General features: G+C 44.3%; 4 protein-coding genes across 12 annotated transcripts in view; 2 read left to right on the forward strand and 2 right to left on the reverse strand.

Annotated features, from left to right (window-relative positions):
- The window catches only part of SPAG9 (sperm associated antigen 9), a 63,731-nt gene extending 59,879 nt beyond the window's left edge, over nucleotides 1–3,852 (reverse strand). For all 4 annotated transcript variants that reach the window (XR_008973422.1, XR_008973421.1, XM_057418641.1 and 1 more), the window contains exon 1: nucleotides 3,426–3,852. Coding sequence is in view for 2 of the 4 variants with exons in the window: in XM_057418641.1 (XP_057274624.1) it covers nucleotides 3,426–3,731 (306 nt within the window). In the remaining 2 variants the exon portion in view is untranslated. The remainder of the gene's footprint in view (nucleotides 1–3,425) is intronic.
- A 4,782-nt stretch (nucleotides 3,853–8,634) lies between these two features.
- LOC130604178 (nucleoside diphosphate kinase-like) lies at nucleotides 8,635–11,713 on the forward strand. The gene is made up of 5 exons (XM_057418535.1): nucleotides 8,635–8,774; nucleotides 9,435–9,567; nucleotides 10,074–10,175; nucleotides 10,888–11,000; nucleotides 11,342–11,713. The coding sequence occupies exons 2-5, from the start codon at nucleotides 9,439–9,441 to the stop codon at nucleotides 11,457–11,459; spliced, it is 462 nt and encodes a 153-aa protein (XP_057274518.1). The 5' UTR covers nucleotides 8,635–8,774; nucleotides 9,435–9,438; the 3' UTR covers nucleotides 11,460–11,713.
- Nucleotides 11,714–13,733: 2,020 nt separating this feature from the next.
- LOC130604179 (nucleoside diphosphate kinase) lies at nucleotides 13,734–16,601 on the forward strand. Its single transcript, XM_057418536.1, has 5 exons — nucleotides 13,734–13,892; nucleotides 14,204–14,336; nucleotides 14,843–14,944; nucleotides 15,844–15,956; nucleotides 16,363–16,601. Exons 2-5 carry the CDS (start codon nucleotides 14,208–14,210, stop codon nucleotides 16,478–16,480), a joined length of 462 nt encoding a protein of 153 aa, XP_057274519.1. The 5' UTR covers nucleotides 13,734–13,892; nucleotides 14,204–14,207; the 3' UTR covers nucleotides 16,481–16,601.
- A 555-nt stretch (nucleotides 16,602–17,156) lies between these two features.
- MBTD1 (mbt domain containing 1) overlaps nucleotides 17,157–27,224 on the reverse strand; it is a 34,532-nt gene continuing 24,464 nt past the window's right edge. For all 6 annotated transcript variants that reach the window (XM_057418678.1, XM_057418681.1, XM_057418682.1 and 3 more), the window contains one exon: nucleotides 17,157–21,104. In XM_057418678.1, coding sequence (XP_057274661.1) covers nucleotides 20,986–21,104 — 119 coding nt within the window. In that variant the 3' untranslated portion in view covers nucleotides 17,157–20,985. The remainder of the gene's footprint in view (nucleotides 21,105–27,224) is intronic.

Below are 27,224 nucleotides of genomic sequence, written 5' to 3' on the forward strand. Positions count from 1 at the left end.
TTTAATCCTTCCCATTTTCTCCAGGCAAGTATCAACTATGGCATTTCAGACAAACATTTGCCTACCCTGCTCTTAAAGACCTCCAATAAAAAGTACTTCACCAATAAGGTTCAGTCTTTGTCATCCATTTTAATCTACTTAAAGTTTCCAGCAATAAACACTGTAATAAATACAAACTCAGACTACACAATGGAACAACACAGCATACACATTTGGAGTCCTCCCATATGCATACAACCATTCAATCACTCAGGAATATAGTGCCAGCCAAATGAAACATCTTTTCCTCCATTTATCTTCTGTTTCCTTATATTTTAACTTGCTTTCCAGTCACACAATCCAGTTCCAACACCAAGCGTATCCGATGTCAGGGTTCCACCTACTTGGCAGTCTTCATTACCCTATGACATGCCCTTCAGTAATTTTTACTGCAGTGAATGCCAGCCTTTCAGCCAATGGCAAGTTCTTCCTGGAGTAGGTAAAGAGAATTAACTACAAAGCCAGCTCAGCTGGACTTGGGGCAGAGAAAAACACATGTTCCTGAAAACAACATAGTAACTTTCACACTACTTTAGCAAACTTTCTGTACAATGGATCTCAGTTTTGTTCTCCCATAAAATACTTAAAACTCTTACTGCAGAGTGTTTACTTAACATACAATCCTAAGAAAGAAAGTTAACTTTGGGAACAGTAAGAAAAGTGAACTTGATGGCTGCCTCGACTGATTTTCATGGTGTTGAATCCTTTTTCATGGTTGTGAAGTAGCAACCACATATTTAACATAAGATCTCAAGAACAGCTTAATTCCACCAACAGCAGAGAAGCTAAAAGATACACTGGACAGCCTGACATGGCTAGAAGGAGCAGATTTTATCTTGTTACCAAGTCTACACAAACCACCTTCTGCCAGCACCATACACGCAGTTATGGAGCCATGTACTTCTAGAGGAGTCAAGCTTACTAGTGTATAAAATAGCAGAACCCCAAAATGTTCTTCCTCTCCCACTTCTTTGTGGCAGGGTGTGCTGCCTAGCATTCACTAAGTGGGAAGATGAGTTATGCAGAACTGTAAGCAGAACAGCTGGTTCCTCTATTACTTCAGTCATATCACAAAACATACCATGGTAAGAGTCAGACAAGGGACTTCACAGCAACTAAAAAGATGATGACTGCTGCCCAGAGGACTGAGAAGTAGGCCCAGAACTTCTGAAATCACCTTAACAGAAGCCCACAGGCAACAGCTTTCACGATGTGTCTTTAGTAACATGGATAATGATATAAGGAGATGCCTATTCAAATAATAAGCTATTCATATTCATCTAGATACTGCTGCAAACAAAAATTCCTAAGCAGCAAGCAGAAAGTAAAAAGGGATATGTTAATTCTTCAGGGCAGTCAGAACAGATGGTATGGAATACTGAACTTAGTAGCTCAAAATTCTCCATTTTGCTGTCAGCTTACACAAGCAACCTCCACAAGGAAAGTTACACACTAAGCCAGTAACTTGTTGTCCAAGAAAAACAGTGCTATATTCATGTCCTTCCTTCTGTTTCAACCATACTGCACCCATCAGATTATCTCCACATTCATAAAAAATGTGCAATGATCAGACCTGAATAAACCATCTACCTGTCATGAACATACTGTGCTGTATCTATGACAGACACCTTCACATATGCACAGCACATAACAGGTGACCTTTGTGCTTACAGGTGAAAACATGGTCTTTGGTCTAACTGCACTTTGGAAAGCATTAGTAAAGTGTCTTGCAGCATGAGTACTAGTCTTTAGACTACATAACACCAGTGCCTTCAAGTTAATGTAACATGACACAAAGGAACAGGGATGGCAGCGAAATACACTACCAGCGTCAGTACATACAGCTCCTGCAGAGCCACACTGCCACAATTAGCACCATATTCTATTTCATCACATTATGTTTCTGCTGCTCTTCCCAAGTCCTGCTTGTTTTCAACCTGGCAAGTGTTGCCTGTGTTTTAAGCCCGATTGATTTTCTCATGAATTAGTTCAGAAAATACTTATCAGTCCTCTTATGCTCTTAATAAAGTGTTTGCTAAAAAAGCCTTTCACATGCAGCTTGTGTCAGAACTAGCAACTGATTCTTTATGGCAACAGGCCCCAGACTGAAATCCATACGGCATCCTACAACAACCCATGTTTGACAAGGAAGAGGAACGGTCTATTGGTCCAAGAGCTGGAGGGACACAGTTCACACCACACTGATTGTAACAAACTGATAAAGCACTGCAACAATGCGCAGACAACATTTTGCCCTCACTTGTAACAGTACCATGTACAAATATTTGTACAGGGCTGAAGTTTCCCAATTAGATTTCATTGTCAATATTGTCTCCACCCCTCAGTGTTGGTGTTGTCATTCTGATTTTGGGGAAATTTAGAAACTAAACACCCCACAGAGATAAGCACAGAACACCAAGTCTGGAAATAGACTTATAAGATGGCTTGTTCTATTACAGATAATGCTGTCAATCCAATTCCCTACAGGAGTTTAGCAAGACAATGAACTGGAGGAAGTTGTCCTGCAGAGCCGCTTTCTATTGTAGTGCTTTATAATCTCGCAGAAAAGAACGCTTCACAAGCTTATTTATGCTGAAATAGTTCTTAGGTATTTTTATTTCAGTTTTTGCAGCAACACCCAAAGGCAGAGCCTGTGTCATTGAACAGCCTGCACCACCTGTTGCTGACTGCAGCTTCTATGCACCAACTCCGAAGAACTTCACACAGCAGAGATTTCCATGGGTTTTCCCATGCATTCTCCCTGTTGGTTGTAAATACCCTTTACAACCGCTTTGACACGAACAACCTGCCTCCTGACAAGGGGAAAATCCAAAGGGAAAGTGGAAGAGCAGAGAAGACAGTCCGTGGATCCACGTCTGCTCTGCAAAGCAGGGCTGCTTTTCTCCTCTGAACCTGCTGACCAGCACTTAGGCAGAGTTACTTAAGAGGCCTCCAAGAGAAGCGGTGCTAGGGACAGGACACACACGGCAGCTCCGTCACCGACCGCGCTCCCCGGCCACCCGGTACTGCCCGGAGCACCACGTACCGGCTCTCCCGCGGCACGAGCAGGGACGGCGCTCCCCGCCTGCCCGCTCCACAAACGCATCAAGACCCGAACCCGTCCCTCGGTGGCCCCGGGCCGCTCAGGCAGATACAGCCCGCACCGCCGGGGCCTCCTTCCGTGGAACCGGCAGGAGCCGCCACCGGGCCGCGGCGCTCCCCGGGCCCGGGTGCCGCAGCTCCCCCCCGCCTTCGGCAGCCCCACCGCCGCCGCGCCGGGCAGGAAGTGCCTCCCGCCTGCGCGGAGGAAGAAGCGCGGAGCCACCGCCCGCCTCGGGAACGGGCCCCCGCCCTCCACCGGCTCCGGGCCCGGCGCCCGCCCTCACCTCCTCGGCCTGCTTGCGCAGCGCCTTCTCTCGCTCGTACTGCGTGAGGAGCTGCTCGTTGTCGTCCCGCAGCAGCTCCAGCTCCACGCTGGTCTCCTGGCTGTGTGCGCACACCGAGTCCAGGTTCTCCAGCACGGCCACCACCAGCGGCATCAGCTCGGCCACCACCTCCTCGTCGTAGCGCCCGATGAGCCGCTCGAACTCGCGGTAGATGGAGCCCGCCAGCCCCGACACCCTCTCCGACATCATGGCGGGGCCGGGGCCGCCGGGGTCCTCCTGGTACACCACGCCGTCCGCCAGCTCCATGGCTGCCGGCGAGCGCCTTCCCTCGCGGGGCCCGGCGGGGCGGCAGCAGCTCAGCGCGCTCCCGGCGGCTCCTCCTGCCTCTGCGGCGGGGCCTCGCCTGCAGCCCGGGGGGCGGACAGCGGCGGCGCACGGCACTGACCTCACCCGCCGCGCCGGGGCGGGGCGCGCGTCAGGCGGGAGAGGCGGGGCCGCGCCGGGCGGGTGGGGCCATGGCGGCGGCTGTGGGGATGGAGGCGTCCTGGTGCCGCCGCGTCCTCCATCGGGTTCCGCAGGGCCGGGGTGGGAGCACCGGAGCCATAGGCGATGCGCCCGGTGTGGGGCGGAGCTCTGCTGGCACGGAGTGCGGCGTTAGGGTGTTGGGTTGTGGAGCGGGAGGCCGAGCTCCGACCCGGGGGGCCGCGTGATTAAACCTTCATCTCTGAACGGAAGATGTGAGGAGGTGCTACTGACAGCTCCCGGGAAGCGCCGTTACTTACTTGCTGCACCCACAGAGGCATAAACAGATGGAGTGACTCATGTGGGAATGACTGACGGTGCTAAACCCAGGGTTCAGGACTTGGCGGCTCCCAAACCCCTCCTGGGTTGCTGTGCTGGCTCATCTGACAGCGAAAGGAACCCTTATTTCTGATAAGGTCTCCAGGTATCAGGAATCCTGGTTTATTTGCAATAACACGGCTTAGAAAGCATCTTGCAGTTACTAAGATTGGTTTTCCAGGGATTTGGGACAGTGAAGTGCATTCTGGATCATGTGCTTTGTCATGGGAATGGTATGAGCTATTCTAGACATTCATAGTAAAGTTGAAAACACCTTCTGAGATTGAAAAGCTTCAGCGCTGCTTCACATCCCTTACTTTTATCATAGAATCCTTTAGGAAAAGGAAACCTTTAGGATCCTCGAGTCCAACCGTTAACCCAGCACTGCCCAGTCTACCACTAAATCACATCCCTCAGTGCCACATCTACACATCAGTCTTTTAAACACCTCCAGGGATGGTGACTCCAGCACTTCCCTGGGCAGCCTGATCCAGTGCTTGACAGCCCTTCATTTTTCCCAATATCCAACCTAAACCTCCCCTGGCACAACCTTTAGGACACAATTCCTAATTGGGAAAATCACTATTTTTCATTAAGTAGGAGTATTTTGTGTACAAGGGAGTTAAGGAACCCGATGGCAGCACTGAATAAAGCAATGAGAAGTGGTGAACTTTGAGGTGATGGCATTGTTTTCCACTGGAGAGCACTAGAGGTTAGCACTGTGTTTGCTCTCACGTGGACTGATTCTAAGACAAGTAACAATGCTTTAAACATGTATGCTCTGTTGTCTTCTTATGCACTAAGCTAGTGGACCTGCACAGGAATAATGAGGAAGAAGAAAAGAGTCCAGCCCCATATATTGGATTTCTTGGAAGTTCTGTTTAGACACCATCCTCCTAAGCTAATGTTTAACATAGTGAAGCCAGGGCATAGGCAGTTAAAGTACACATTTATTTCTAAATATGGCAAAAGGAAAGAAAAGCTGATTGCCCTTGAATTGTTAAATCATTTTAGCTAAAAAATAAGTTTAAAAAGATACAGTGTGTAATTTCCTACTCTCATTTCCTCAAGTGCAATTTTCATTTAAATTACTGGAAATGATCCCTATGAAAAGACAATTTTTTTTTACTATTTTTCTTCAGCAGTTATCCGCTGAGGAAAACTGCAACTTCTCCTTGTTTGCCTGCTGTCTACTACAGATTAGAGTCTTTACTTGCTGCAGAAGTGCTGAGGGAAGCTCAGAATTCCTCTCTCCCTTGAAGTCATACATCATTTCCCTTCACTGCAGTTGTTTGTATCGCGGAGGACACTGAGCACCTTTGGGGTGGGGGTTGTTGACTTGTGGTTTTTTACCTGAGCATGAATAAATCCTGTAGGAAGCCTGCAAACAGCCGAAGCCCAGAGGTAACTCAGTTCTGCTCCCAGGACAAGGCTACCAGCCCGTAGCTAATTGCAGTGGACTTTTAACCTTGAGCTCACCATGCTATTCATGTGGAATACCCCATAATGTGAGGACAGCTCTAAGCAGCTGCAGATTACTGTGGGGATGCAAACACCAATCATCTTGAATTGCAGCAGAGATCCTTTTCCCTATGTAGAGTTTTACAGTTATTGCCATCACACTGGGCAAATTGCACAAGTGCATCAGCTCAGAAGACATCCGCTCTGACAGATGGCAGAAATGGGTCAAGGTGTCTGCCGACAGCCTGTAAGGGACGGGGTCTCTGAGGATATGCTATTTTTGTCCTGTTTCTATTAGCAAAATGGATAGATGTGGTTTTCTTTCACAGCTGGAGCAAGTCTGTCATGAAACAGGCAGGCTGTTGCCATTAGAGTTGCAATCAGACTGATGAGTACAAGTAGAAAAGAGCCATTTGTGCTCACATTTTATTTCTAGTCAGCTGGGGGGGTTCTAACATGGATAAATGAAGTATTTCAAAAGATGAACAACAGAAAAATTACCTGGGAGACAAATTTAAGTGGTGTAAATATATATCTTATTAATAGTCTTTCCATTGTGATTGTGTTTTATGATGTGCACCTCACAGTCAGTGTGAGACCAGAAACTCGGGGATGGACTAAAAATAGGACAGGTTACAGAATGATACCCTAGTTGCTTGCCAGGAGATTAAAGGACCTTGATGATGACCTGTCAAGTTAGTAAAGTAATCAAGCATATGAAACAGCACGAAGAAACCTGATACTATAGGTTTTGTAGCTTGAAAGCAGTGGCTGGCTGTGGTAACTACTGGAGTAAAATGTCATTATACTCTTGGAGAAAGAACTGCCTATGAAAGAAATTATTTTTCTGGTTAACAAGAAAAGTTATATTCCTTATTCTTAGAAATACCAGTTTGTTCAAAAGTAAATTGGTTTGCAATTTACTAGGGAAGGAAACTACCCCTTGGATCAGGATGGGGTAAGAAGAGCTTCACTGGGACATTACCCAGATGAAGAAATCTTTGTAAGAGCTTAATTCTGTGGTGCTTTATACCTTAAAGCACAACAGAAATCAAGCTAAAAGCAGATAAATAATAGCAATGCTGCACTAAGGGAAGAGTAGTATAACCACGAGCAACAAAAGACATCAGACTTATGAGTGTGGTTATGAGGAGCAAGCAGTGCACAGCACAAACTGAGTCCCAGTGAGTACTCCTCAAATGCTGTGAGTGGTACAGATAGGGGCTGTGAGCTGCGATCAGCCACAACAGCAGAGCCAGGAGCTTTGTTGGAATTCTGCTGACCTTCAGAGACATTCACAGCCTTTTGCCTCAGGCCGGCTTTAAAAATCTCTACTGATTTCAAGTAATATGTAAATGCCTTGAGCTCCGTCATTATACTTAGTTCACTCACTGAACTCTCTGAAGGTCTTTGCTTTCTCTCCTCATGGTCTGCTTTTAGGAAGTTACTTGGCTAGACTGTCTCCTTCTTTGCATTTTAGCTAAATATGGGATTTTCAATGTAATTTAGTAATATTGGTAGAATTTTCAACCAGCAAAAACTGCTCATTTATACAGTTAACACTAACAAGGAAACACTTCTGCGGTGTTTCGTGTACTGCGCAATGCACGACATGCTCTGCTAATCGTGGATTAATCTCAAAAGTGCCAAAGATGACCCTTATTTAATGAGGTTAAAAGACTTGGCAAAGATCACAGAGCAGATCTATGGGAAAGCTGCAGACAGTGCTTGCCCACCTTCTGGCAGGTCCTAAGCTGTAATCGTTAAATGACATAGTTTTACCAAGGCTGTAAATAGATGTCCTATTGCTGCTTTTAAGTGATTATTTTTCTAAGCATCCTGTTTCTAGAGACTTTTTCTATTGTTAAAGATTATTTTGCCTTAGTGAGGATTACAGCATTAATGTTTGGTTTAGTAGTGTGAAATAGGTTAAATAAATGGGTATCAATACAACAGACTATAGTGGGTTGACATTATCCAGAGAGAAACTCCAAATCCAAAATGACTTGGGGGACGGGACGGGACACAACTTGCTGGAATGTACAATGCTGTGGGGGTGATTTGCAATGATGTGGGGGTTTTAAACATCTTACATTGAATCAGAGACCATGAGAAAATGAGTACATTGGAGCATGATGATACCTGGGGGAAAAAAAGACCCCCAAATACTAGTAAATGTTATCTGAATAGATGCTGTGTCAGATCCAGATTCTCCCATCAGAACTAGAACTGAGACATGGATGTGTATAGGATTGAGGCGAAGGGATCCCAAGGAAGGAAATCCACCCTATCAAAATGCTAAACTTATCCCTTGTAAGTCCTGCCCAGAGGGAAGTGAAATCCACATTATCTTCCTTTCACGAAGGGACATGGAGTGGAGCCCACGGAATTCATCCCATTTGGAGAAACAAACCCAGGAGCAGCTCAGATTTCCTCCCAGCAGCACACGCTGTGAATGCAAGAACTGGGGATCCGGATGTTTTATCCTGGGCTCTCTCCAAAGGGAATAAAATGCTCAGGGCAAAACGATTGAGTGGTAAATTGCTGAAGGGCCTTTTGACTCGGAGAGCTAATACAGTATAACCAGAAAAAAAAACCCAAAACAACCAAACAAGAAAACCAACCACAAGCCAAACCCAACTGCCTTCTTTAAAGCGGACACTTAAGGAAAGCAGAGCAAAATCAGGGGTTTATTAACATAACTGTAAGCGCCTTCTGTGAAATAAGGACTGAAACCCAGCAGCTAACGCTGCAACGCCTACAAACGCCTCTGCCGGGCACCCGCACCTTCAGTACCCGCCGGAGGGGCTCGACTCCCGGCAGCGACCGCTCCGGGCCGCGGGCTGCACACCAGGCCTGCGGAGCACGGTGCGAGCCGGGCGGCTGGAGCGGCGACACCCGGGGCCCCGGCCTGGTGCCCCCTGCAGGCGGGAGGCCGCGTTGTCACCATGGCAACCGGCCGGCTCGGCTTGCGGCGGGGGTGGCTCCGGGCTAAGCCGGTAGCGGCGGCAGCGCCGGGCCCACAGAGCCAGCCGGGGCCCGCTGCAGGTGAGACGGGCGGCGGGACGGGGCGGGGGGAAGAGGGGCGGTGGGGCTCGGCCGGGCCCGGAATCCTCCCCCCCCCTGCGGCTCCGTGGGGCACAGGGGCGGTGCGGGCAGCGCTGCTCTGCGCCCGGTCACTGACCGCGTCCCCTGCGGGCCCCTCGGGAGGGCTTCCCCGAGCTCCTGTGCCTTACCTGCGCACACGGGTGGGGGGACCTACACGCGCATACCCACACACACACAGCGGATACATCCCTACCTACAGACACACACATGCAGAGAAACCGTGTTCAAAACTGACCCATCGCTTTACACATCAAAGTTACACATAGGGACTTATTCAACCTCCTTTGCCTGAAATCGCAGGTGAGAGCGTCCCGGGCGGCACTTGGAGCTCTATCTGTGACAGTCCTTACCATACATTCTGCTTTAATACTTGCTAATTGCAGGCTTGCCACACTGTCATCGTTTTAAACTTCCTTGCGTAGCACTTGTGTAAACCCACGCAGAGTGAGTGACTGTCAAACCGGTGCAGATCCCGGGTTACTGACCTTCAGATGCAGACAGTATGGTTCTAACGAGAGCTGATGCTATGCAGGACACAGGGCTGTGACTGTATTTGCTTGCTGATCCTGGAATAACACCTTTTATTCCCTTTCTCATTAGGACGATGGCTTCTATCACCGAGCGCACCTTCATTGCCATCAAGCCTGATGGGGTCCAGAGGGGTCTGGTGGGAGAGATCATCAAGCGGTTTGAACAGAAAGGCTTCAAACTGGTGGCCATGAAATTAATACACGTAAGCTTTCCTGCATTTGTACATCTCCTTTTGCATACCAACTGCACCCTTACACCAGAGCAGCATGTTGTAATGGCAGATGTAGTCTACAGAACAATTAAACCTGAATGGTTTTGGAACAGTTCCAATTCCCAGCTCTGGCTAAATGCTTTAGACGTGCTAAGCACGCTAATTTTAGTAACCTGATGTCCTTAGTCAGAAGAGAATATTCTTTTAGGGGCATCCTATACCTAATAAATGTCTCTGAATAGCTTTAACAAATACCAGCTCACAGAAGTAGTCTGTGTTGGTGAAAGATACTCTTCTAAGTTGAGCTGTGGCTGAAGCAAACTGATCAAATCCATAGTGACCAGAAGTACTTCTAGGAAGATACCAGAAATGCTGCATTTTCAAGTGCATGCAAGTTTCAGGATTAGCCATGCTCTGTGGTTAATCTGTGTGATTTTAGCATGCTCTTAAGTTCTTACAGTAAGCGTTTTTTGATGGTTGGCTGGTTTTTAATGCAGGCCTCTGAAGAACTTCTGAGGGAGCACTACATTGACCTGAAGGACCGGCCATTCTACGATGGCCTGGTGCAGTACATGCACTCCGGCCCTGTGGTAGCCATGGTGAGTTCTTGAGAACGAAGCTCAGCTAAGAAAAATATACTATTTAATTGTTGTACCTGCAGTAATGTTGTCTTACTTGCGTAATTCTGGTTTATTTCTGTTTAAAGGACTTAAAAATCCCCACTCAAATACTGTCATTGAGAAGATGAGATGTTAACTCCTTTAATCCTTTTTCATAAGCTTTTTCTGCTCTGGGTCACTATGTTGAGGAGGAGGGCAAGGGTAAAGGTGGGACAAAAGTGGGGACACTGAGAGACAGTAAACCTGCACAAAACCCCACTGTGAAATGCCATGCATTAAGCAAGCTGAAAAACAATGGCAGAATAGATTTACTGTACTCCTAAGTGACAGCAACTTTGAAAGTTTTTTTCTATCTGGCTTTATTAGAAGGGTTTTCTTTTTTTCTCCTTGATAGTGTATTTGTAACATAGTTAAGCTGGAGATCTAGACCTTCAGCGAGCAGCACTGTGAGGCCATTTACCATACTGAGATTTAAAATCATTCTCTTCCCACCCTCAGTGGGAAAAGGTTTTGTGCGGGAGGGGAGAACTTCAGTAGACACTTCAAAAAGCTGATGGAAAATCAGAGATAAAGTATGTCTTGTTATTACAAATATTCAGATGGTATCTGTGCTGTGATGGACAGCATTGTGTCATCGGGGAGGGTTTGATTAACTCTTCATCTACTGATCTCAATTGATATTTTCTTTAAGGTGTGGGAAGGTCTTAATGTGATTAAGACAGGAAGAGTGATGCTGGGGGAAACTAATCCATTTGATTCAAAGCCTGGCACTATCCGTGGTGACCTCTGTGTTCAGGTTGGAAGGTATGTTTTGCAATGATTGATATCATCTAAAGACACTGAATGTGTCCAGTGGTATGTCATGATGCATGTAGGAACTGTGTTCCATCCTTCTCTGTCTTACGGAAGGAGCTCCCGTTCCCTCTGCCCATGTAATGTTATTACCTAAGGATGGAAATTGAATTCTGGTCTCCCCTCTTGAAAAAAATGATGAGCAAAGCTGGGACTGCATGCTCTGTCCTCACTACTACTTTACACTTACTTAAAACTTCTCTCCACAATGGATACCTCTTCAAAAAAAGATGCTTACTTTGTTTTGCACTTGAGGATTATGTTACTTTTATACCCACCTTTTCTTTTCCTAGGAACATCATTCATGGAAGTGATTCTGTTGAAAGTGCTGAGACAGAGATCAATTTATGGTTTGCTCCTGAGGAACTGGTTGATTACCGAAGCTGTGCTCATGAATGGATCTATGAGTAAAACCAAGGCTGCTCCTGCTGATATCCTCACTGCCTGTGAGGAGCTGCCAGCCTGTAGCTACTGCAGAGCCCCTCATATACACGGGTAGAAACCTGCCTCAGAAACCTGCGAGATCGCTTGGTTGTGAATATTAAATATAGCCAGTGTTTGCTGCTGCTTTGGTTAAAAAGCTGCCAGGTTAGAGATGGAAATATACTTTGAAAAAGATGCTTCTGAGGGTGAGAGGTGTGATATTAAAACACAGAGCATATAATACATGTGGTTTTTTTTCAAAAATACTCTGTAGACAAAAGGGGTATTTTGGTAAATAGGAAAAAAAAAGGTAATAATTTATTGGGTAAATAAATATGCAAATGGATCAGTGTCAAAGGTTTACATTGTTAAATTGTTAGGGGACAACTAGTAATATATTGATAACGTGCCCAAATGTTGCAGATTGAACTTGATATCAAGTGAAGTGGCTCCCCGTGCCCAATACACTGCAGAAGAAAGGGTATGTATTTCTCTGCAGTGTGCTGTGCCCATACACAGAGCAGAGCTTTGAGTAAAATGAGAATTTTCCTTGGGATTGACACCCTTTTAACTGGCTTTGGTTCCCCCACATGGGATTTATTTAGCATTTTAGGGGAGGATTAATCGGCCAAGCTTCCTAAATGCCCTTTTATGTGAAAAGAAGATTAATGTGAGGATGGATGAAGCAGATCTACCTTCAAGCACTTTACTCTAGCAGTCCTCTGGCAACGGTGTGGTTTGCTTTACTGACTGAACAGCTGATAACTGAGCTATGTTATTTGTGCTCTTAGTTGGAATTACAAAGCTGCTTTTGGATAAGGTATTTCAGAAGTGACTTTAGAATTAGTTTTTGTAATTTATCCATTCATGTAAAGAAACAGAGTTGTAATAATGCTGAATGTATTGCAGTAGAGGCGTCTGCTCCTATCAGAAAACATCATCAACCTCTGGCAGAACTTTTCACAACAAATACTCACTGGATAAGGAACAAGAAATGTGTTGGGGTCAACATGATGTATTTATCTACCTGCAACCTTGTATTCAATAAAAGCAAGAGAGTTTCATTAAATCAGCTGTCCAAACTCCTACATGTTTTTTCCTACAGTGAGTTGTCAGATACTGAGCTGTGTAACGAATGCTGAATTCGATGCTTGTGATACTTGATGAAGATACCTAGCTCCTAAAAAGAGACGGTGCATAACAAAACAACATTCGCTGTTTCTTAAGTGAAATAAAAGGAAATTTTCATGGTACTGTTTTAGGTCTAATCAGTGACTATAAAGAGAGGGAACAATTCCCTGACTACCAAACTGTAGGTGAAGTTGTAGCTTCTCTTCTGAAAATATTCAGTGTTACAGAAGATACATAACTAAGTTAAAGGCTGATGGAGAAAAGGGAAGCTGAAACAAACCTGTGCACGAGATGAGTCTCCAGTCCCCCTTTTGCTCAAAGGATTACTTGAGATTTCTTTTTCTTGATCTGCTTACTACAAAATGGAGAAATCTGGGTTATCTGGAGAGCAACAGAAAGCGGCTGCTGAGTGTCATGGGTTGGGACTGAGAGGAGGTCAGTGCCCACACTCCTCATCTGCAGTGTGGGTCAGTGCCCACATCCTCATGCGCAGTGAGCACATCCAGTTTCACCAAGTGTCCTGTGACTGCACAAGTGCCGCACAGGGTAAGGCACTAGTGCTGCACCTGTGGCACGCGATTATAACCAGCTCAAGCTGTGGATTAGTAAAAGGCCACATAGTAAACATAATGAACAGTAGCTCCACTCTTCTCACTGTTGCTACCACGCAAGGCCAGGGGCTGTGCAGTTTTACACCTGCATTTTGACACTTCGCAGCTTCATGTCCCCGCATGCCCACAGAACCACCGGTAACTCGCGTGGCTTACAGCTCCAGCACCCCTGTTCTGCGAGGACACCATTTCCCGCAGCTGTGAGGGTGCTGCTGGGTCAGCAGCCCGTGGGGCTGCCTCTGAGAACGGCAAAGCAGGACCCTGCGAGCCAAACCTGATTTAGCGCAACCAAACGTCCTCAGTGCGGGCACTGCGGAGAACAACGATGGCCCCAGCGCTGCAGCTGCAAGCGAATCCCCCTCCAACGCGACAGGTGCCGCTTGGCACACACGGCCCGGCCGCCTGCCAGGCGGGGCCCCGGCCAGGGCTCAGCGGGAGCGCAGCGGCCGCCACCAGCCCCAGCTCGGTCCAGACCAGCCCCAGGCCCCGCTCTGGCGGGAGTGGGCGGGCGAGCGCCGAAGCGAGCCCCCAGCCCGGGCAGGCCCGCCCCCAAGCGCCGCAGGCCCGGCGGCTCCTCCTCTGCGCAGGGCGGGGGATCCGGAGACCGCCCGCAGCCGCCTCCTCCTCTTCCTTCGGCGGCTGCGGTGGGGAAAGCAGCGGCTGCGGGAGCTCCAGAGAGGTGAGGCGAGGCGAGGCGAGGCGAGGGCCGGGCCTCCGGGCTCCAGTCCGCTCCGTGAGGGGTGCGGGCCTCGCCAGCGGCCTGCGCCTTAAGGCAGGCGGGCTTCCGTAGTGCCGGGCGCGGCGGCAGCGGCCTGCGGGCCTCGTCCCGGCCAGCGGCGGGGCCGGGCGGGAGCGGGGCCCGGGAGGGGGTGGACGGGACGGGACGGGACGGGACGGGGCACGCCGCGATCCCGGTGCCACGTGTGCGCGGGCGGGGCGGGCTCCGGGTCCCGCCGACCTTGAGGCCGATCGCTCCCCTGTGCCCCGCAGCGCGATGGCGGCCAACAACGAGCGCACCTTCATCGCCATCAAACCCGACGGCGTCCAGCGCGGGCTGGTGGGGGAGATCATCAAGCGGTTCGAGCAGAAGGGTTTCCGCCTCGTGGCCATGAAGCTGGTGCACGTAAGTCCCCTCCGCCGGGCGCTGCCCCTCGCCTGCCCGAAGCGGTGCTTGCATCCGCGCACACACACACGTGTGTCCGGCTCCTCCTGCATCAGAACGGGGATCCGGGGTTGCCTCAGCCGTGAGGCCGAGCTGAGGGTCGCGCACGAACGTTTGGTATCTGCCATTTCCCAAGCAGACAAATTGTGCTCAAATGGGTTAATGGCACCTAACTGAGAGCGAGGAAGTGACCTTGAGTGGAAGGCTGCGTTGGGGAATGACATCCACAGATCCAGATGCTCGGAGGGTTGCTGTAATGCAAACAGTTTGACGCCGCACAGCACTGACGATAGTGCATTGTGCTCTCCTCTGATTGTACATTAGGAACTTCCATTGAAACCCATAACAGCATTGCAGCAGCTGCCGGTAGTGTTAATGACTGATGGATCCCATCTCTGATGCTGTAGTCTCGCAGCAGTGATACCTTTTGTGGAACGATACATAATGTTACAACTTCTCTTTTAAAGGCCTCTGAAGACCTTCTGAAGCAACATTACATTGACCTGAAAGACAGACCGTTCTACCCTGGTTTGGTTAAATACATGAACTCTGGACCTGTTGTGGCCATGGTAAGTGGCTTTGTTTTACTTGAGGGCTACATTCTTATTCATCTTGCTCTGTAAATGTAAAATACTCAGAGATACTGTTGCAGTAACACTTTCTCACCCTGAACAGTTCTGGTAGTGGCAAAATAGTGAAGACAAGCACATAGGAAGTTACTATGTATTAACAAGAAAGTGTGCATGTATAAAGTATACATTAAAATGCTTAGCATGCACCAAATGATCTTCTGTTTTTGGCAAAAAAGGGTCAGAAACCCATCTTTGTGTCACTCTTCTGCACTGCCCCCAAAACAATACAATTGCCCTAATAGCTTCTCCTCCAGTTCTCACTGTAGCCGATGAGGAGCACCTGCTCAGGCTGCCCTTACCCTGGCCAACAGAAGGGTTTTGAAGTTGGCCTTGTACATCAGTTAACTGAGGTGTGGTGAAGCATCTTTGCTGGAGTCACAGTGGTGAAAGTCCTTTTCACAGTCACTTTCAGTCCCTGTGTGTTTTCTTAAGTCGTTGTTACAGGCCTAAGAGAGAATCCTAGAATCTTGTTCCAACCCCCTGCCCTTAGCAGGCAGGGACACCTTCCACTAGAGCAGCTTGCTCCAAGCCCCTGTGTCCAACCTGGCCTTGAACACTGCCAGGGATGGGGCAGCCACAGCTTCTCTGGGCACCCTGTGCCAGCACCTCAGCACCCTCACAGGGAAGAACTTCTGCCTAAGATCTCCTGTCCCTACAGGCCATTGTAAAAAAAGTCCCTCTTGTCAGCCCATTTAGGTAGTGAAAAGGCTCTAGGCTGGGTTAATTTTCTTCATGGTAGAGCCCTTGTTTCTGTGCAAAGTGTGTGATTAGCAAAGCTTAATCTTTGGTATTTCGTGTAAGCAATGCTAAATGGGATTTGTTTGTTTTTATTTAAGGTATGGGAAGGACTCAATGTGGTTAAAACTGGGAGAGTGATGCTGGGGGAAACAAACCCTGCAGACTCCAAGCCTGGTACCATCCGTGGTGACTTCTGCATTCAAGTAGGAAGGTTTGTGCTCAGCTTGTTACCAATAGAGATTAACAACTCCACAGTGGTAGTCTTTGATTCTAGAGAGTCAAGACTGTGGGTAGCTGTCCTGGTCTGATGGTGTTCTATTTACAGGTCGCAACCCTTAACTGCTACTTAAGGAAATGGCTTGGCACAAAACTGATTTGTTTTGAACAGCCTCTCCTCATCAGAGCTTTGTGTAAGATCAGTCGGCGGCAGTGGCTGTTGTAGCACAGTAGCTGTAGTCACCCTGCCAGGCTTCAGTAGCATTTCCAGAGGGGGTGTCTGAGCATTGTACCTGCAGTAGCAGTCGTGCAGCTCTAGATGCTTCATGGTTTTGCTTAAGAACTTCTTAGGTTGATGAAGTGCGTTTTTATGTGAACAATGTGCTTCTCTCCTTCCCCAGAAACATCATTCACGGTAGTGACTCTGTGGAGAGCGCGCAGAAGGAGATCAACCTGTGGTTCAAACCGGCAGAGCTCGTTGACTTCAAGTCTTGTGCACATGACTGGATCTATGAGTGAATTGAGTTGCCACAGTAACTTGTGCCTTCTAAACGCATCATCTCATTCCAGCTACTACCTGGGAGCAACCACGGTTATCTTAGTCGTTTTCAGCACTGTCAAATAAATTCATATGAAGTAATTGTGTTGTGGTGTGTTCACTGTAAAACAGTCTGCTGTGTTCAGGTGGCCACATAAAACAGCTGACTTGGTTGTTCAGTATTTGCCTTGTGTAGGAGGATTAGTTAACACCAACTGTCTATCACATACAGGCATATCAATAATAATCCAGTGACTTTTGTTGACTACACCGTTGCTCTGAATGCTGCAAAAGTACATTAGTCACAAAGCCAGCTTGCAAAGGGAGGCCTGAAGGGATGCTCGAGCTACTCCCACCACAGCAGAACTGAACTAGAAGAAAAATGAGTGCTACCCCATGACAAAAATGTCCCTTCCTACACAGCTATTAATACCAACTGTGAAATAAGAGTCCACTGCCAGGGATAGGGCAGCCACAGCTTTGCTGGACACCCTGTACCAGTGCCTCACCACCCTCACAGGGAAGAACTGCATAAACTCATCTCAAATCTCCCCTTCTTGTCAGTTTAAAGCCACTAAAGAAAGCAAGCTGGAATGTGTTTATGTACATGCCAAGGGGTGCATTCTACAGCGAAACAAATCACTATTCAGCAAAAGACTTTTTGTCATTTTTATTTTGTGTAAAAAAGGCAAATTTAGTGAATTATTTTCATCTTGTACACAAAGTTATAATTTTAATGCTTTTCACATCCATGCTGAAAATCTGCAGTCTCATAAAAATGAAAGGAACATTAATTTCTCCAAAAGCATTTTTTTCACTTAGTTATGTACACTGCATGAGAAAGCTTTAAATAACTCTCTCATTGACCACACAAATTACCAAGAAAATAAAAGATTAAATTTGTACAGATATTGATCTATATATCAAATACATACAGAAATGATGTAAAAATCCCATTTAATCTTGATTCCCGCCCCCAATGTTTTCCCAGGGGCCAAAGCTGATGCCTTTTGCTTGTATAAATGGCTGTGGTTTTTTGTGTTAAATATGAAAAGGAAGAAAAATTCAGTTTCAATCACAGTTTTTTTTAAAATCCCTTCCCAATAAAGGATTGTTACCAAATATATTAGCACCATCGTACAAATATTGACGGGAGAGGGTATTCACATCACATAAAAACAACAATAAAAAAACCAAACAAACACTGAAACCCGTGTTAGTATCCGTAGGACAAGGAATCGGTAACTGCTTTAGCTTTCCTCAGATGCAGCAAGGTTAAAAGACCTGTATTGAAAAATAACATAAAACCCAAAGACCAGCAGAAGGATTCCGAGCAGTAACAGAAGGGTAGCCACAAAGTAAGTTACCACTTGCACTACCGTAGGCGTATGAACACCAGCTGTGCCCAATACTGAAATCAGTTTGACCCCACTGAAGATTTCAGATGTCCAACGCTTGGCTGCTCTTCTAGCCACCTCACATGGCTTAAAGTGAAGATAAAAACACCAAGAGCCATGTTACTGACTACAGTGAAGCCTACTCCGTGGGTACCACAGCCAGCTGCCTGCTCCTTAAGAGACTACTCTAAATACCCAGCATAATTTTGCTTGGGTTCTCCTTAATCCTCTCCGAAGTGACTTCAATTGGCTCTTTACATGGTTTGCTTTGGACAGGTTTCACTGTACTTGACAATTAAGGTACATCTGGAATTCAGAAACATGAGAGATTTCACCCAACTCATACTGAAGCTACACATGTATCCGAAAATGCTTCAACTCACATCCTTTAGTGTTTAGTGAATAAAATACCCATTTTAAAAGAACATTATAAAGACTGAGAGACTTCAAATCTGATTCTTAACATTTCTCCACACAGGAAGTGTGTTCAATGTAAGTGCTAGTTTTCCCTCTTGACATTTGAAAACCGTAACTTAGAAGTCAGGTACAAGCCTGGGCAACACACAGAAGCCCAAGGTTCACAGACTTGGCAATATACCTTATTAGCAGCCTGAGCTTCCACATAATAAAACACAAATTAATGCAACAGTTTTTTGACTTAAGTCAGAAGATGAGAGAAGAAAGCAAGATTGTGCCAACCTTGGTTCAGCTTGACTGGGACAATCTGCAAGGCGCTGCATTATAAACAATAAAAATCAATAGCGAGGTACTTACCAAACCACGTCAGTGCTTGCAGAGCTGGATTGTAAAGTAGGTTAAAATTGAGAACACGGGGGAAAAAGAAGTTAGTCAAGGCTCAAAGTGTCATTGCAATGGTCTCTAATCCTACTCCTCCAATCCAGGCTGTTCAAAAGAAAAGCTGTGGATACGTCAGAAGCTGACATAACATATTCGAAGTCTACCAAGCCGGACAAAGTCCTTTTTATGGCTATTTTAGAAAGCTAAAATGTCTTCACCATCTGAAGTTACAGACACTTATCATCGGATAACCAGATTCTGTCAATATAAGAAGCTGTTGGTAAACAGGGGTCATGATTTAAGAAACGTTACCAGTAAGGGAGAAAAGAATTCCAGACATTCCTACACTATACAGGACAGTTTTACTTCCAGTGGTAAATACAAAACTTTACATAATTAACCCCTCTTGCATAGAATGAGGTAAACCTGTGCATATCACCAATACTATGTACCCAAAGTTAGAGCAATATTTTAGAAAATAATCAAATTGCTGGTTTTCAACTTTCTATGCACTTGGTTTGTTTTTTAAGCTTAAACAACAATATACAAAAATGGTCTCCTGGGGCTCTGTGGGTTCATATCCTTAAAGCATTTCTTAGGCTGTAGGAACACAGATGTTAATCATTTTGATTAGTTTCTCTTTTAAGCCCTAATTTACGGTCAAGAGTCAGATGATCATTGTACTGCTCTGAAAGGGGGACCTGTGAAGACCCAGAAGCACTTGTAGAACATACGCAGTTAATTCCTGAGAGTTTAGTTAATGAACCTTACTGGTAAAAGCTAAAGCTCTTGATGCACATTTTCCCAGTCACAGCTCTGCAGGGTTGAACAATTTCGTGATTCAACACCATGAATGACATCAGTTACAAAAAAGTACAAAGGTTAAAAAACATGGAAGGATGGAATCCGAACTAAGAGCTCATGCTAAATACTCTGGATTATACTGGTAGTTGTTCCCACCCTTTCACATTGCCGTTAAAAAACCTGGACAGTTAAGCAGGTGGGGCTAATGGGATACTAGAAGTGAGACACAAGGATTCCAGGCAATAAGCAAATCCAGTTTATGAATAATATACTAGACAGCATATGATTTACATACTGTTCTCAAGTCTCACCTTCCATATTATGCTATTGCAGCAAGAAAGGAATATTGCAGGCTGTGCGGAACGGAACTCTTTTTAACCTACAATGTATGGCTCCTTTTAGCTCACCTGAAACCACGTGGAACATCAGGTTTGAATGCTCACAAATAAGCATGTAAGATGGTAAGGAAACAGCTGGGTTATTCTGAATGGGAAAAAACATCAGAAGGAATACTCAGAAGTTCCTTCCCATGACTAAGGGAGGCCTGAGCTACTGTTTGTCTAAGTTTCTTCTTTAGTCTAAATTTATAGCTAAAATCAATCTTCCAAATAAGGGGATTTGCTGAAGTTCCAGTTTGGCATAGGGCTCTGTAAACATTTGCTGAAGCATTCCAAGTCTACAGACATTCATGTACAGAGAAGAGCTTCATAGTCCCAATCCAATGACCACTGCAGTCATTGGAGACAAGGCTACTGATATTGACGGGCACTGAATCAGACCCTAAGGAACTTAAAACCACAAAAAATCTTATATATATATATAAAGGTATTTTAAACTAAAGAAAAACATCTTGAAAAGTTAAAATCCTCAGGCGATGGCTCCGTTGCAACTGGGGCTACTCATTGAGTAGAGCTTTACATGACTATCTTCCACACACAATTTATGCCTCTAAATTAGGGCTTAAATGCCTTATTTTCACAATTAAAAAACCCAAATAAACCAAAAAAACAGAGGCGTGACCAGTGCAGTTCACAAGAGTCTAAAAGTCTCCCCAACTTGTACCAAAAAGGTTCATTTGTAATGACAGCTCTTTTGTATTTGCACCTATAGCTTCCTCCAACCGCTTCCCACAATCATGCTAATTAAACTTTAATCTTACCAAAAAATTAGATTTTCAGTTCTTGTTAACAATGCACAATAAATCTGAACTTGAAAATATTACAAAATTCTTTCAAAAGCTTCAAATACAACACAAAAGTGTCCTTTTTATCCCGTTTTTTTAATAAATTGAAAAATCTTTTTCACTAAAATAGTTTCCCCGCCCTTCCAAAAAAAGTTCTGGACTGAGTCTAACTCATCTACAGTTAGCAAAGTGCCCCAGGTACAGTCACCTGAACTGCACCCTCCAAGTGGGAGCAAAATCAGTCAGGCTTGGAGAAAGGCTTTTCCTGTCACCAGTTCTCTGCCCCTCACTTCTCTGAGCTGCCTCATGGTTCTTGTTTGATGTAGTAACTGGCAGATCCGTTGCTTTCCTGATCAGATGCTCCTTGAAGGAAGCTGTATTCTTCCCCGTCTAGCAACTCCTCCTTCAGTTGCAATGAAGTCACTAAAAATTAAAGATGAACATGAAAGATGTATAAATTTTAAAGGAAGTAAAATTTTCCTTAAATTTATGTAATATTATTTAAATTGGGAACAGATCCCAGATTTCCCATTTCCTTATATTCTGCATTCTTCTTTTAACACTCAGTATCCTACTGAAAGCAGATGCTTTCTGACCATAAATTAAACATTAAGTTATGCTCTAATATTAACATATTTGAACAAACTACATACAGTAATATATTCTCTACAGGGTTTTCTGCAGAATTCAGTATTTTAAAACACTGGTTGAAGCACAGGAATAACGATGTTGCTCAGACACTTATTTTACTGTTTACCTCCTATTTAGTCTTTATACAAGTAAGAGTAAGATTAACTGTTGGCCATATACAATCTAAACTCACATTACTTAGCTCAATTATTGTCACTGGTCTAAGTGAGATAAGAAAATACATTGACAAAGATTTCATAATATATCATTAACATTTTAAGATCCCAGAAGTTTCATTCAAGCAAAACATTTTTTTTTGTAGTTTCAATCTTCTTTCTTCTTTTGTGCAAATTAAATAGAAATGAGATCTAAGACATAAAAATAGATGTTATGAATAGCAATGTCATAATTACTTTTCCAGTTTCATTAATGAATAGTGACAATTACCAAAATATGAACACAGTGAAAGCAACACTCAAAATAAAACATGTTATGTCTTTCATTAAAGGTGCAGTACCCACATTAAAGGGTTAGGGTTGGTTATAAACAAATAATGGTTCTCTGACTGAATGAATGAGAAGAACATTACAGCTTCTGAATACACAGTTTCTATGCATTATCTGTGTGTGAAAATGCAGAAATATGCAGTGAGGGGAAAAAAACCCAACCCATAATCTACTAGTTAGTTACTAGCTAGTTGCTACTAGCAACCCTGCAATAACTTAAAAGCCATTTGATTGTTCTTTTATTATTTTTCTATGTCATCTTCCCTGTGAAAACAAACTCTTGTGCTACATTAAATTAAAATATTAATTTAATATTATTAATTTTATTAATATTACTTTAATCCTCCCACCTACAAAGCCCAGTTTCTGGCTGCCTTTTTTCTTCTTCTGAACACTTTCCCTTGAATCACACCCAATTCTGATCAAGAATCTTGATCTGTGGAGGGCAAAAAAACATGCTGTCTAAATAAGACACATAATGGGATACTTGAATATGCTGTTAATACCTCAAGCAAACGCTACCCAGAGGTCAGGGATACAATCTAACCTCCACCAGGCATGTTCTTTTTCTCCTCTCCCCAGTACTTGCAGAATGCTTCTGCAGGTACAAGAGTAATAGCAGTCTCCATAATTTGGCTTGCCTATGGCTAATCTGAACTGAAATCCTTACATTTAGATATTTAATAACACTTAGCTTCATTTGTCCCTATTATATAGCTTTTAACTACAGTCCTCTATGAGAAAAGCTTAACTACAGCTATACAACAAAAGTTACTTGAAAGAATAAAAAGTCTAATGGAAGTGAACTGACCGATCATGTTGTAAGTAAAAGCAATGCAGTTGCACAAGGTACCCCCCTTTAAACAGTTGCAGTGATTTGCCTGGAGATAGAGGAAGACTGTCTCATGCAATGTCATTCACCCCCCCAAACATCAACACGGAATGGAGCAGCATGGTCTAGAGTATGTGCAGAAGCAGGGTGAGTCTCTTCTAACACTCTCCTCCTCTGCCAGGCTGGCTATAGGCTCTTTTCAAAAGTGAGGCAGTACAACAGTTGCATTTCAGTGCTTAAAAGATCATTTCATATGACTCAAAGATGAGAGGTACTCGTGCATGCAAGGGAACAGAGCAAAACCACTTCATACTACTAAGATGAAGTACCGAAACCTCCTCCTGTGCTTATGACAGTACAAAAGGCAAGAGAGCTCTTTAATGAGCATGAGACAAGACGCTTTACAGCAGATGCCTCTTGCTACTAATCTTCCAGTACTTCCATTCAAAGCCAAATCCTCCAAATCAAACATCTCCTGCAATGTGCCTACATCCTTTCTATGGCTACTAAAACACGAGGCAGTGCATGATGCTGAGGATTACCTATGCAATTAATACATTCCAGCTGATCTCAAATACATTAACTTATAATACCATATCAGGGTTATGGCCTCCTCTTCCCCAGACTTAAAGACCTTTGGATAATAACAAGCCTATAACACAAGTAATTTTTCCCAGCCTCACCAAAATTCAGAACTTTAAAAAGTTACCCCAAAATGATCATAGAAAGCACTGGGTGTCACAAACAAAGGAATAGGGGTGTTTCATAGGAACTCAGATATTGAGTGACACAGAACACTCAGACTGTGTGTCTGTGCACTACATGAATGCAATACTGGTGCAGATTTGCAGTAAGAGAAGAAAAGCTGTGCAGAAACAAGCGCTCCAGAACATTCTCTCCTAAGCAAGGCTTCTCTTCTGCATCAAAGACTTTGCTAAAGGACAGGTACATGAGCAGCAACCTGGAGTAAAAATGAAGTTCTTGAGAAGCATTGAGAGATGTGCGGAGAAGAGTCGAGATTTGTCCTTAGGGTTTAAAGAAGGCAAGCAGGTTACTGTGTCCCGGTGTGTTAACAGACACAGATGGACAAGAACTGTTCTGACTGCTCTACAGCCAAGGGAAGCGCCAATACTGGCAGCCTCCTCGAACTTTAGCAAGTTTACAGGAGTGTAAATCAAGCAAATATGAAGCTAAATCTATCAACCTGGTAACTGTCCTGCAGGGAGAACATAATCTCATTTGTCCAGCAGATCCCATCACTAAACCACATTTGTTAGATGTATTTGTTTAGTTGCTACAGCCTATTGCCATATGTTAGGAAAAGGGAAGAGACAAAAACCCTAACAGGTCCTTGCAGTGGACTGATTACGTTACATAAACTATCCTTAAATAAACCCAAAACTTTAATCCACTTAATATTACTGATAAATGATTTTTTTTTGAGTTTTTCTCTGCTTACTCATACAGATGCACACTTGCACTGTTGATACTTAAAAGAAGCCAGGTTTTATGACAAGATCAAAATCTGAAAGGACAAATTACTTCCTAAGTATTTCCTATATTAGTAACCCACAACTTTTCAAATCATCTTCCATTTTTAAGGTCTCTTCCCAAATAACTGCTTTTCTGACATGAAAGCAAAAAGCAGTCAGTCTACAGTTATTTCCTCTGCAAAATACAATCCACGCTAACTCCCTGCCTACATCAAGTTTTCCCAAATTCTCACTACCATTCAGTTATAGAGTGCATTTTAAAACTCTGCAGAGTTCCTCTGTGCCTCAACAACCTGCAATATGACCTGCTATGAAGTTCTAACCCAGCTGCAATAGCTTCCTATGATTACTTCAGTGACATGGTGTGTCAGTGAGAATGAGAGGCTCTCTAGCAGAAAAAAATAAAAACCAACCAAAACTTAAAGAACAAAAAGGAAAAAGAGATTTGATGAGTCAGCATGTTACATGCTAGACTATGGGTAGTTCCCCACCCTGTCCATCATTTCCCTCTGCAGTAACAGAGACTGATGTGGCTAGTTACCTGTTTTGAGGCTGGGACTGAACTCTTGGCTAGTCCTGGGAGGCTGGAAGGCCTCCGGGGCTGTCTGTGCTGGAAGGGTTCGATATGGAGGAGGAGTCAACTCTTCATCACCAGAGAAGCTCCTCTGCACCTCACCTGTCATGGGTGGGCTGGACAAACTGACAGGTTTCTTCCCAACTGGTATCTTCCTCTCTAAACATCAAGTCAAACTAAAATAAACGCTTGGGTTAAAGTGCATTAGGTAGCTCTGACTGTTCACCAAGAAATTCAGCGTTTATGTGAGTGTTAATCCTGATGGTTATACCAGTTTCTGTAGTGGCACAGTAGAACCGGAGTCAAACTTCCTTCTCTTTTACCATGATCCCATTATGGCAGAGTTCACTATTATCAGTTCTGCTTCATACTGAATACAAGCTACTCACTTCTCAATGGAGTCAGCAAGGAGATGAAATACTGCACTAGCTGTCTTCATCATTATCCACAGCAGAATGACCTGAAGACATTCTGGAGTGCCTTGTGAGTACATGAGAAAATATGTGGAGGTAACACCTCTCTGTGCTAAAAATAATCTAGTTTAATTAAGAGAGTTTCCTGTTAATAATCTGTGGTTACTTTCCATTACTGCTGCATTATACAGTTTTATGACTGAAATCCTTTTCAAATAAGACTATTTTTTATTTACAAGTACTGAACAATATAAGGCTACAGAAAACATTTTCTCAGGATTGTTTCCTGTGACTCAGCACTTCTGTTGCCATAACCTACTTAGGAAAAAACCAACAAACACGTAGGAGGCAGCCAACTATAACTCTTCATGACCTTGTTCTCTCATCTTCTGATGATTAAATAGATTTCTTAGTAGACTCTCCAAAACCACTGGAAGTTCTTCCTTGTTTTCACAGCCCAAATTTACTTCAGATAGTAAGAAGTGAAGAATGAATTCCCCTGGAATAAATCTTCCTATGGCACTAGATAAGAGGAATTTCCTTTACAGTGTTTGTGTTGCACTTACAAAGACAGATATCAAGAAACTTTTGCAGAGCTGTTGGGTGAAAGGAGAGGGATGAGGTAAGGAGCAGGATGGTCTAGCAAAGTGTGCTAAAAATTTGCTCAGACAGCCCAGAATTATTCAAAAACAGGTCCTACACAAAGGCAACTAGTGGTATAGGCACCTTTCCCTAGATTAAGGCAACAGCACTCATAGCTTTTCAGACTGATGTTCTCAGATCAGCTTCAGCTCTTCTGTACCCAAATTCTATTTGGAAAATACCACTGCAAGATTCTGAAGAGGATCTGCATTTTACTGTTTATTTCCTCTAAGAGCAGAAAGCAGAAACAGTGCAATGTTTGAGGCACCTAACAGGAGGTCATAGGAACTTCCCAGAAACCTGCTTTATCTGTGGCACTCACTGGTCAACTTCTCTTTACGTCCAAAGATCAAAATGGCAAAGGCTGCTTTCGGCAATGACTAGTGAAGCAGGTTCTAGATTGCCTTAATAGATCCATTCACAAATGGACTGGGAAGACATTAGTCCTACACAACTGCAGCGCAGTCCTTCACTGAAGTGAATCCTTCTATCACAGGGAAAGCCCGAGATAAAACTAGAGTTTTAATCTCATTTGACACAATTCTCAGAATCACTGCAGGAAGCTAGGGCAGACCTGACTCAAGAGTTTAGCTTCAGCTCCTACTCGGAAACAAGGTATTTTTTTTTCCTATCCCAGGCCAATGGGCCCTTCCCTGACAGCTACATCTGCGATGGAACAGGAATCAGTGAATTCATCTTATTACAACAAACTACTGTTCAAACATAGTAAGATTTGAAACGAGAGAAGTAGATGAAATGGAGCTAAAGCTCACACAAATGTGTCTTGAGTTTTCTGTAGTTGATCTGCCCAGATGTCTGCAGTGTAAAATAATGCACCTTCTATTCAATACTCTAGTTTTTAAGAAAACATCAAGAGAATGAGCATAATGAGTTGATGCTCCAAATGTAATACATACTTAGGCTGTCTGGAACAAGACGATCTACTTTTATAAGGACAAACCTCATTCTCATGTAGCAGAAAAAAAACCTCCCACCCCGAGTTGCAATTGGTTCTTCTTAAAGAAAGATATTGTAAGAACTTGAGGTAGACATCATTTGAAAACAGTGCAGCTCTTAAGAACACAGGGTAGGTCTATAGTCTCATCACCTCTTGCACAAGCATTTCTTGTACAACGGCTGTTATTGCTCTTGCTCTTTACTCAAGAGGTAGCTGCCTTTCAAAACTATCAGATTATTGGAAAACTGACTTAAGAACCTTTGGAATGAAACTGCCATATGAAACCATAATATTGCTTAGAGGAGAGAATATAGATGCATCTGATTTCCTGAGAAGAATGGTGGGAGAAGGTCCCACCACTGGCTGTCTCTACACCCTGTATTTTACTCATATAAAACAGATTTTCAGCTTAAACCAACCATCATGGAAATAAAAAGATGAACAAATGCAAAATGTGCATTTGTGCAATTTCAAACTGGTTGTGAACTTTGAAGA

The sequence above is a fragment of the Pezoporus wallicus genome, unplaced genomic scaffold (genome assembly GCF_028554395.1).
Source record: "Pezoporus wallicus isolate ANWC-B61680 ecotype Strahan unplaced genomic scaffold, APGP_CSIRO_Pwel_v1 contig_3710, whole genome shotgun sequence".
In the NCBI taxonomy this organism is placed as follows: Eukaryota; Metazoa; Chordata; class Aves; order Psittaciformes; family Psittacidae; genus Pezoporus; species Pezoporus wallicus.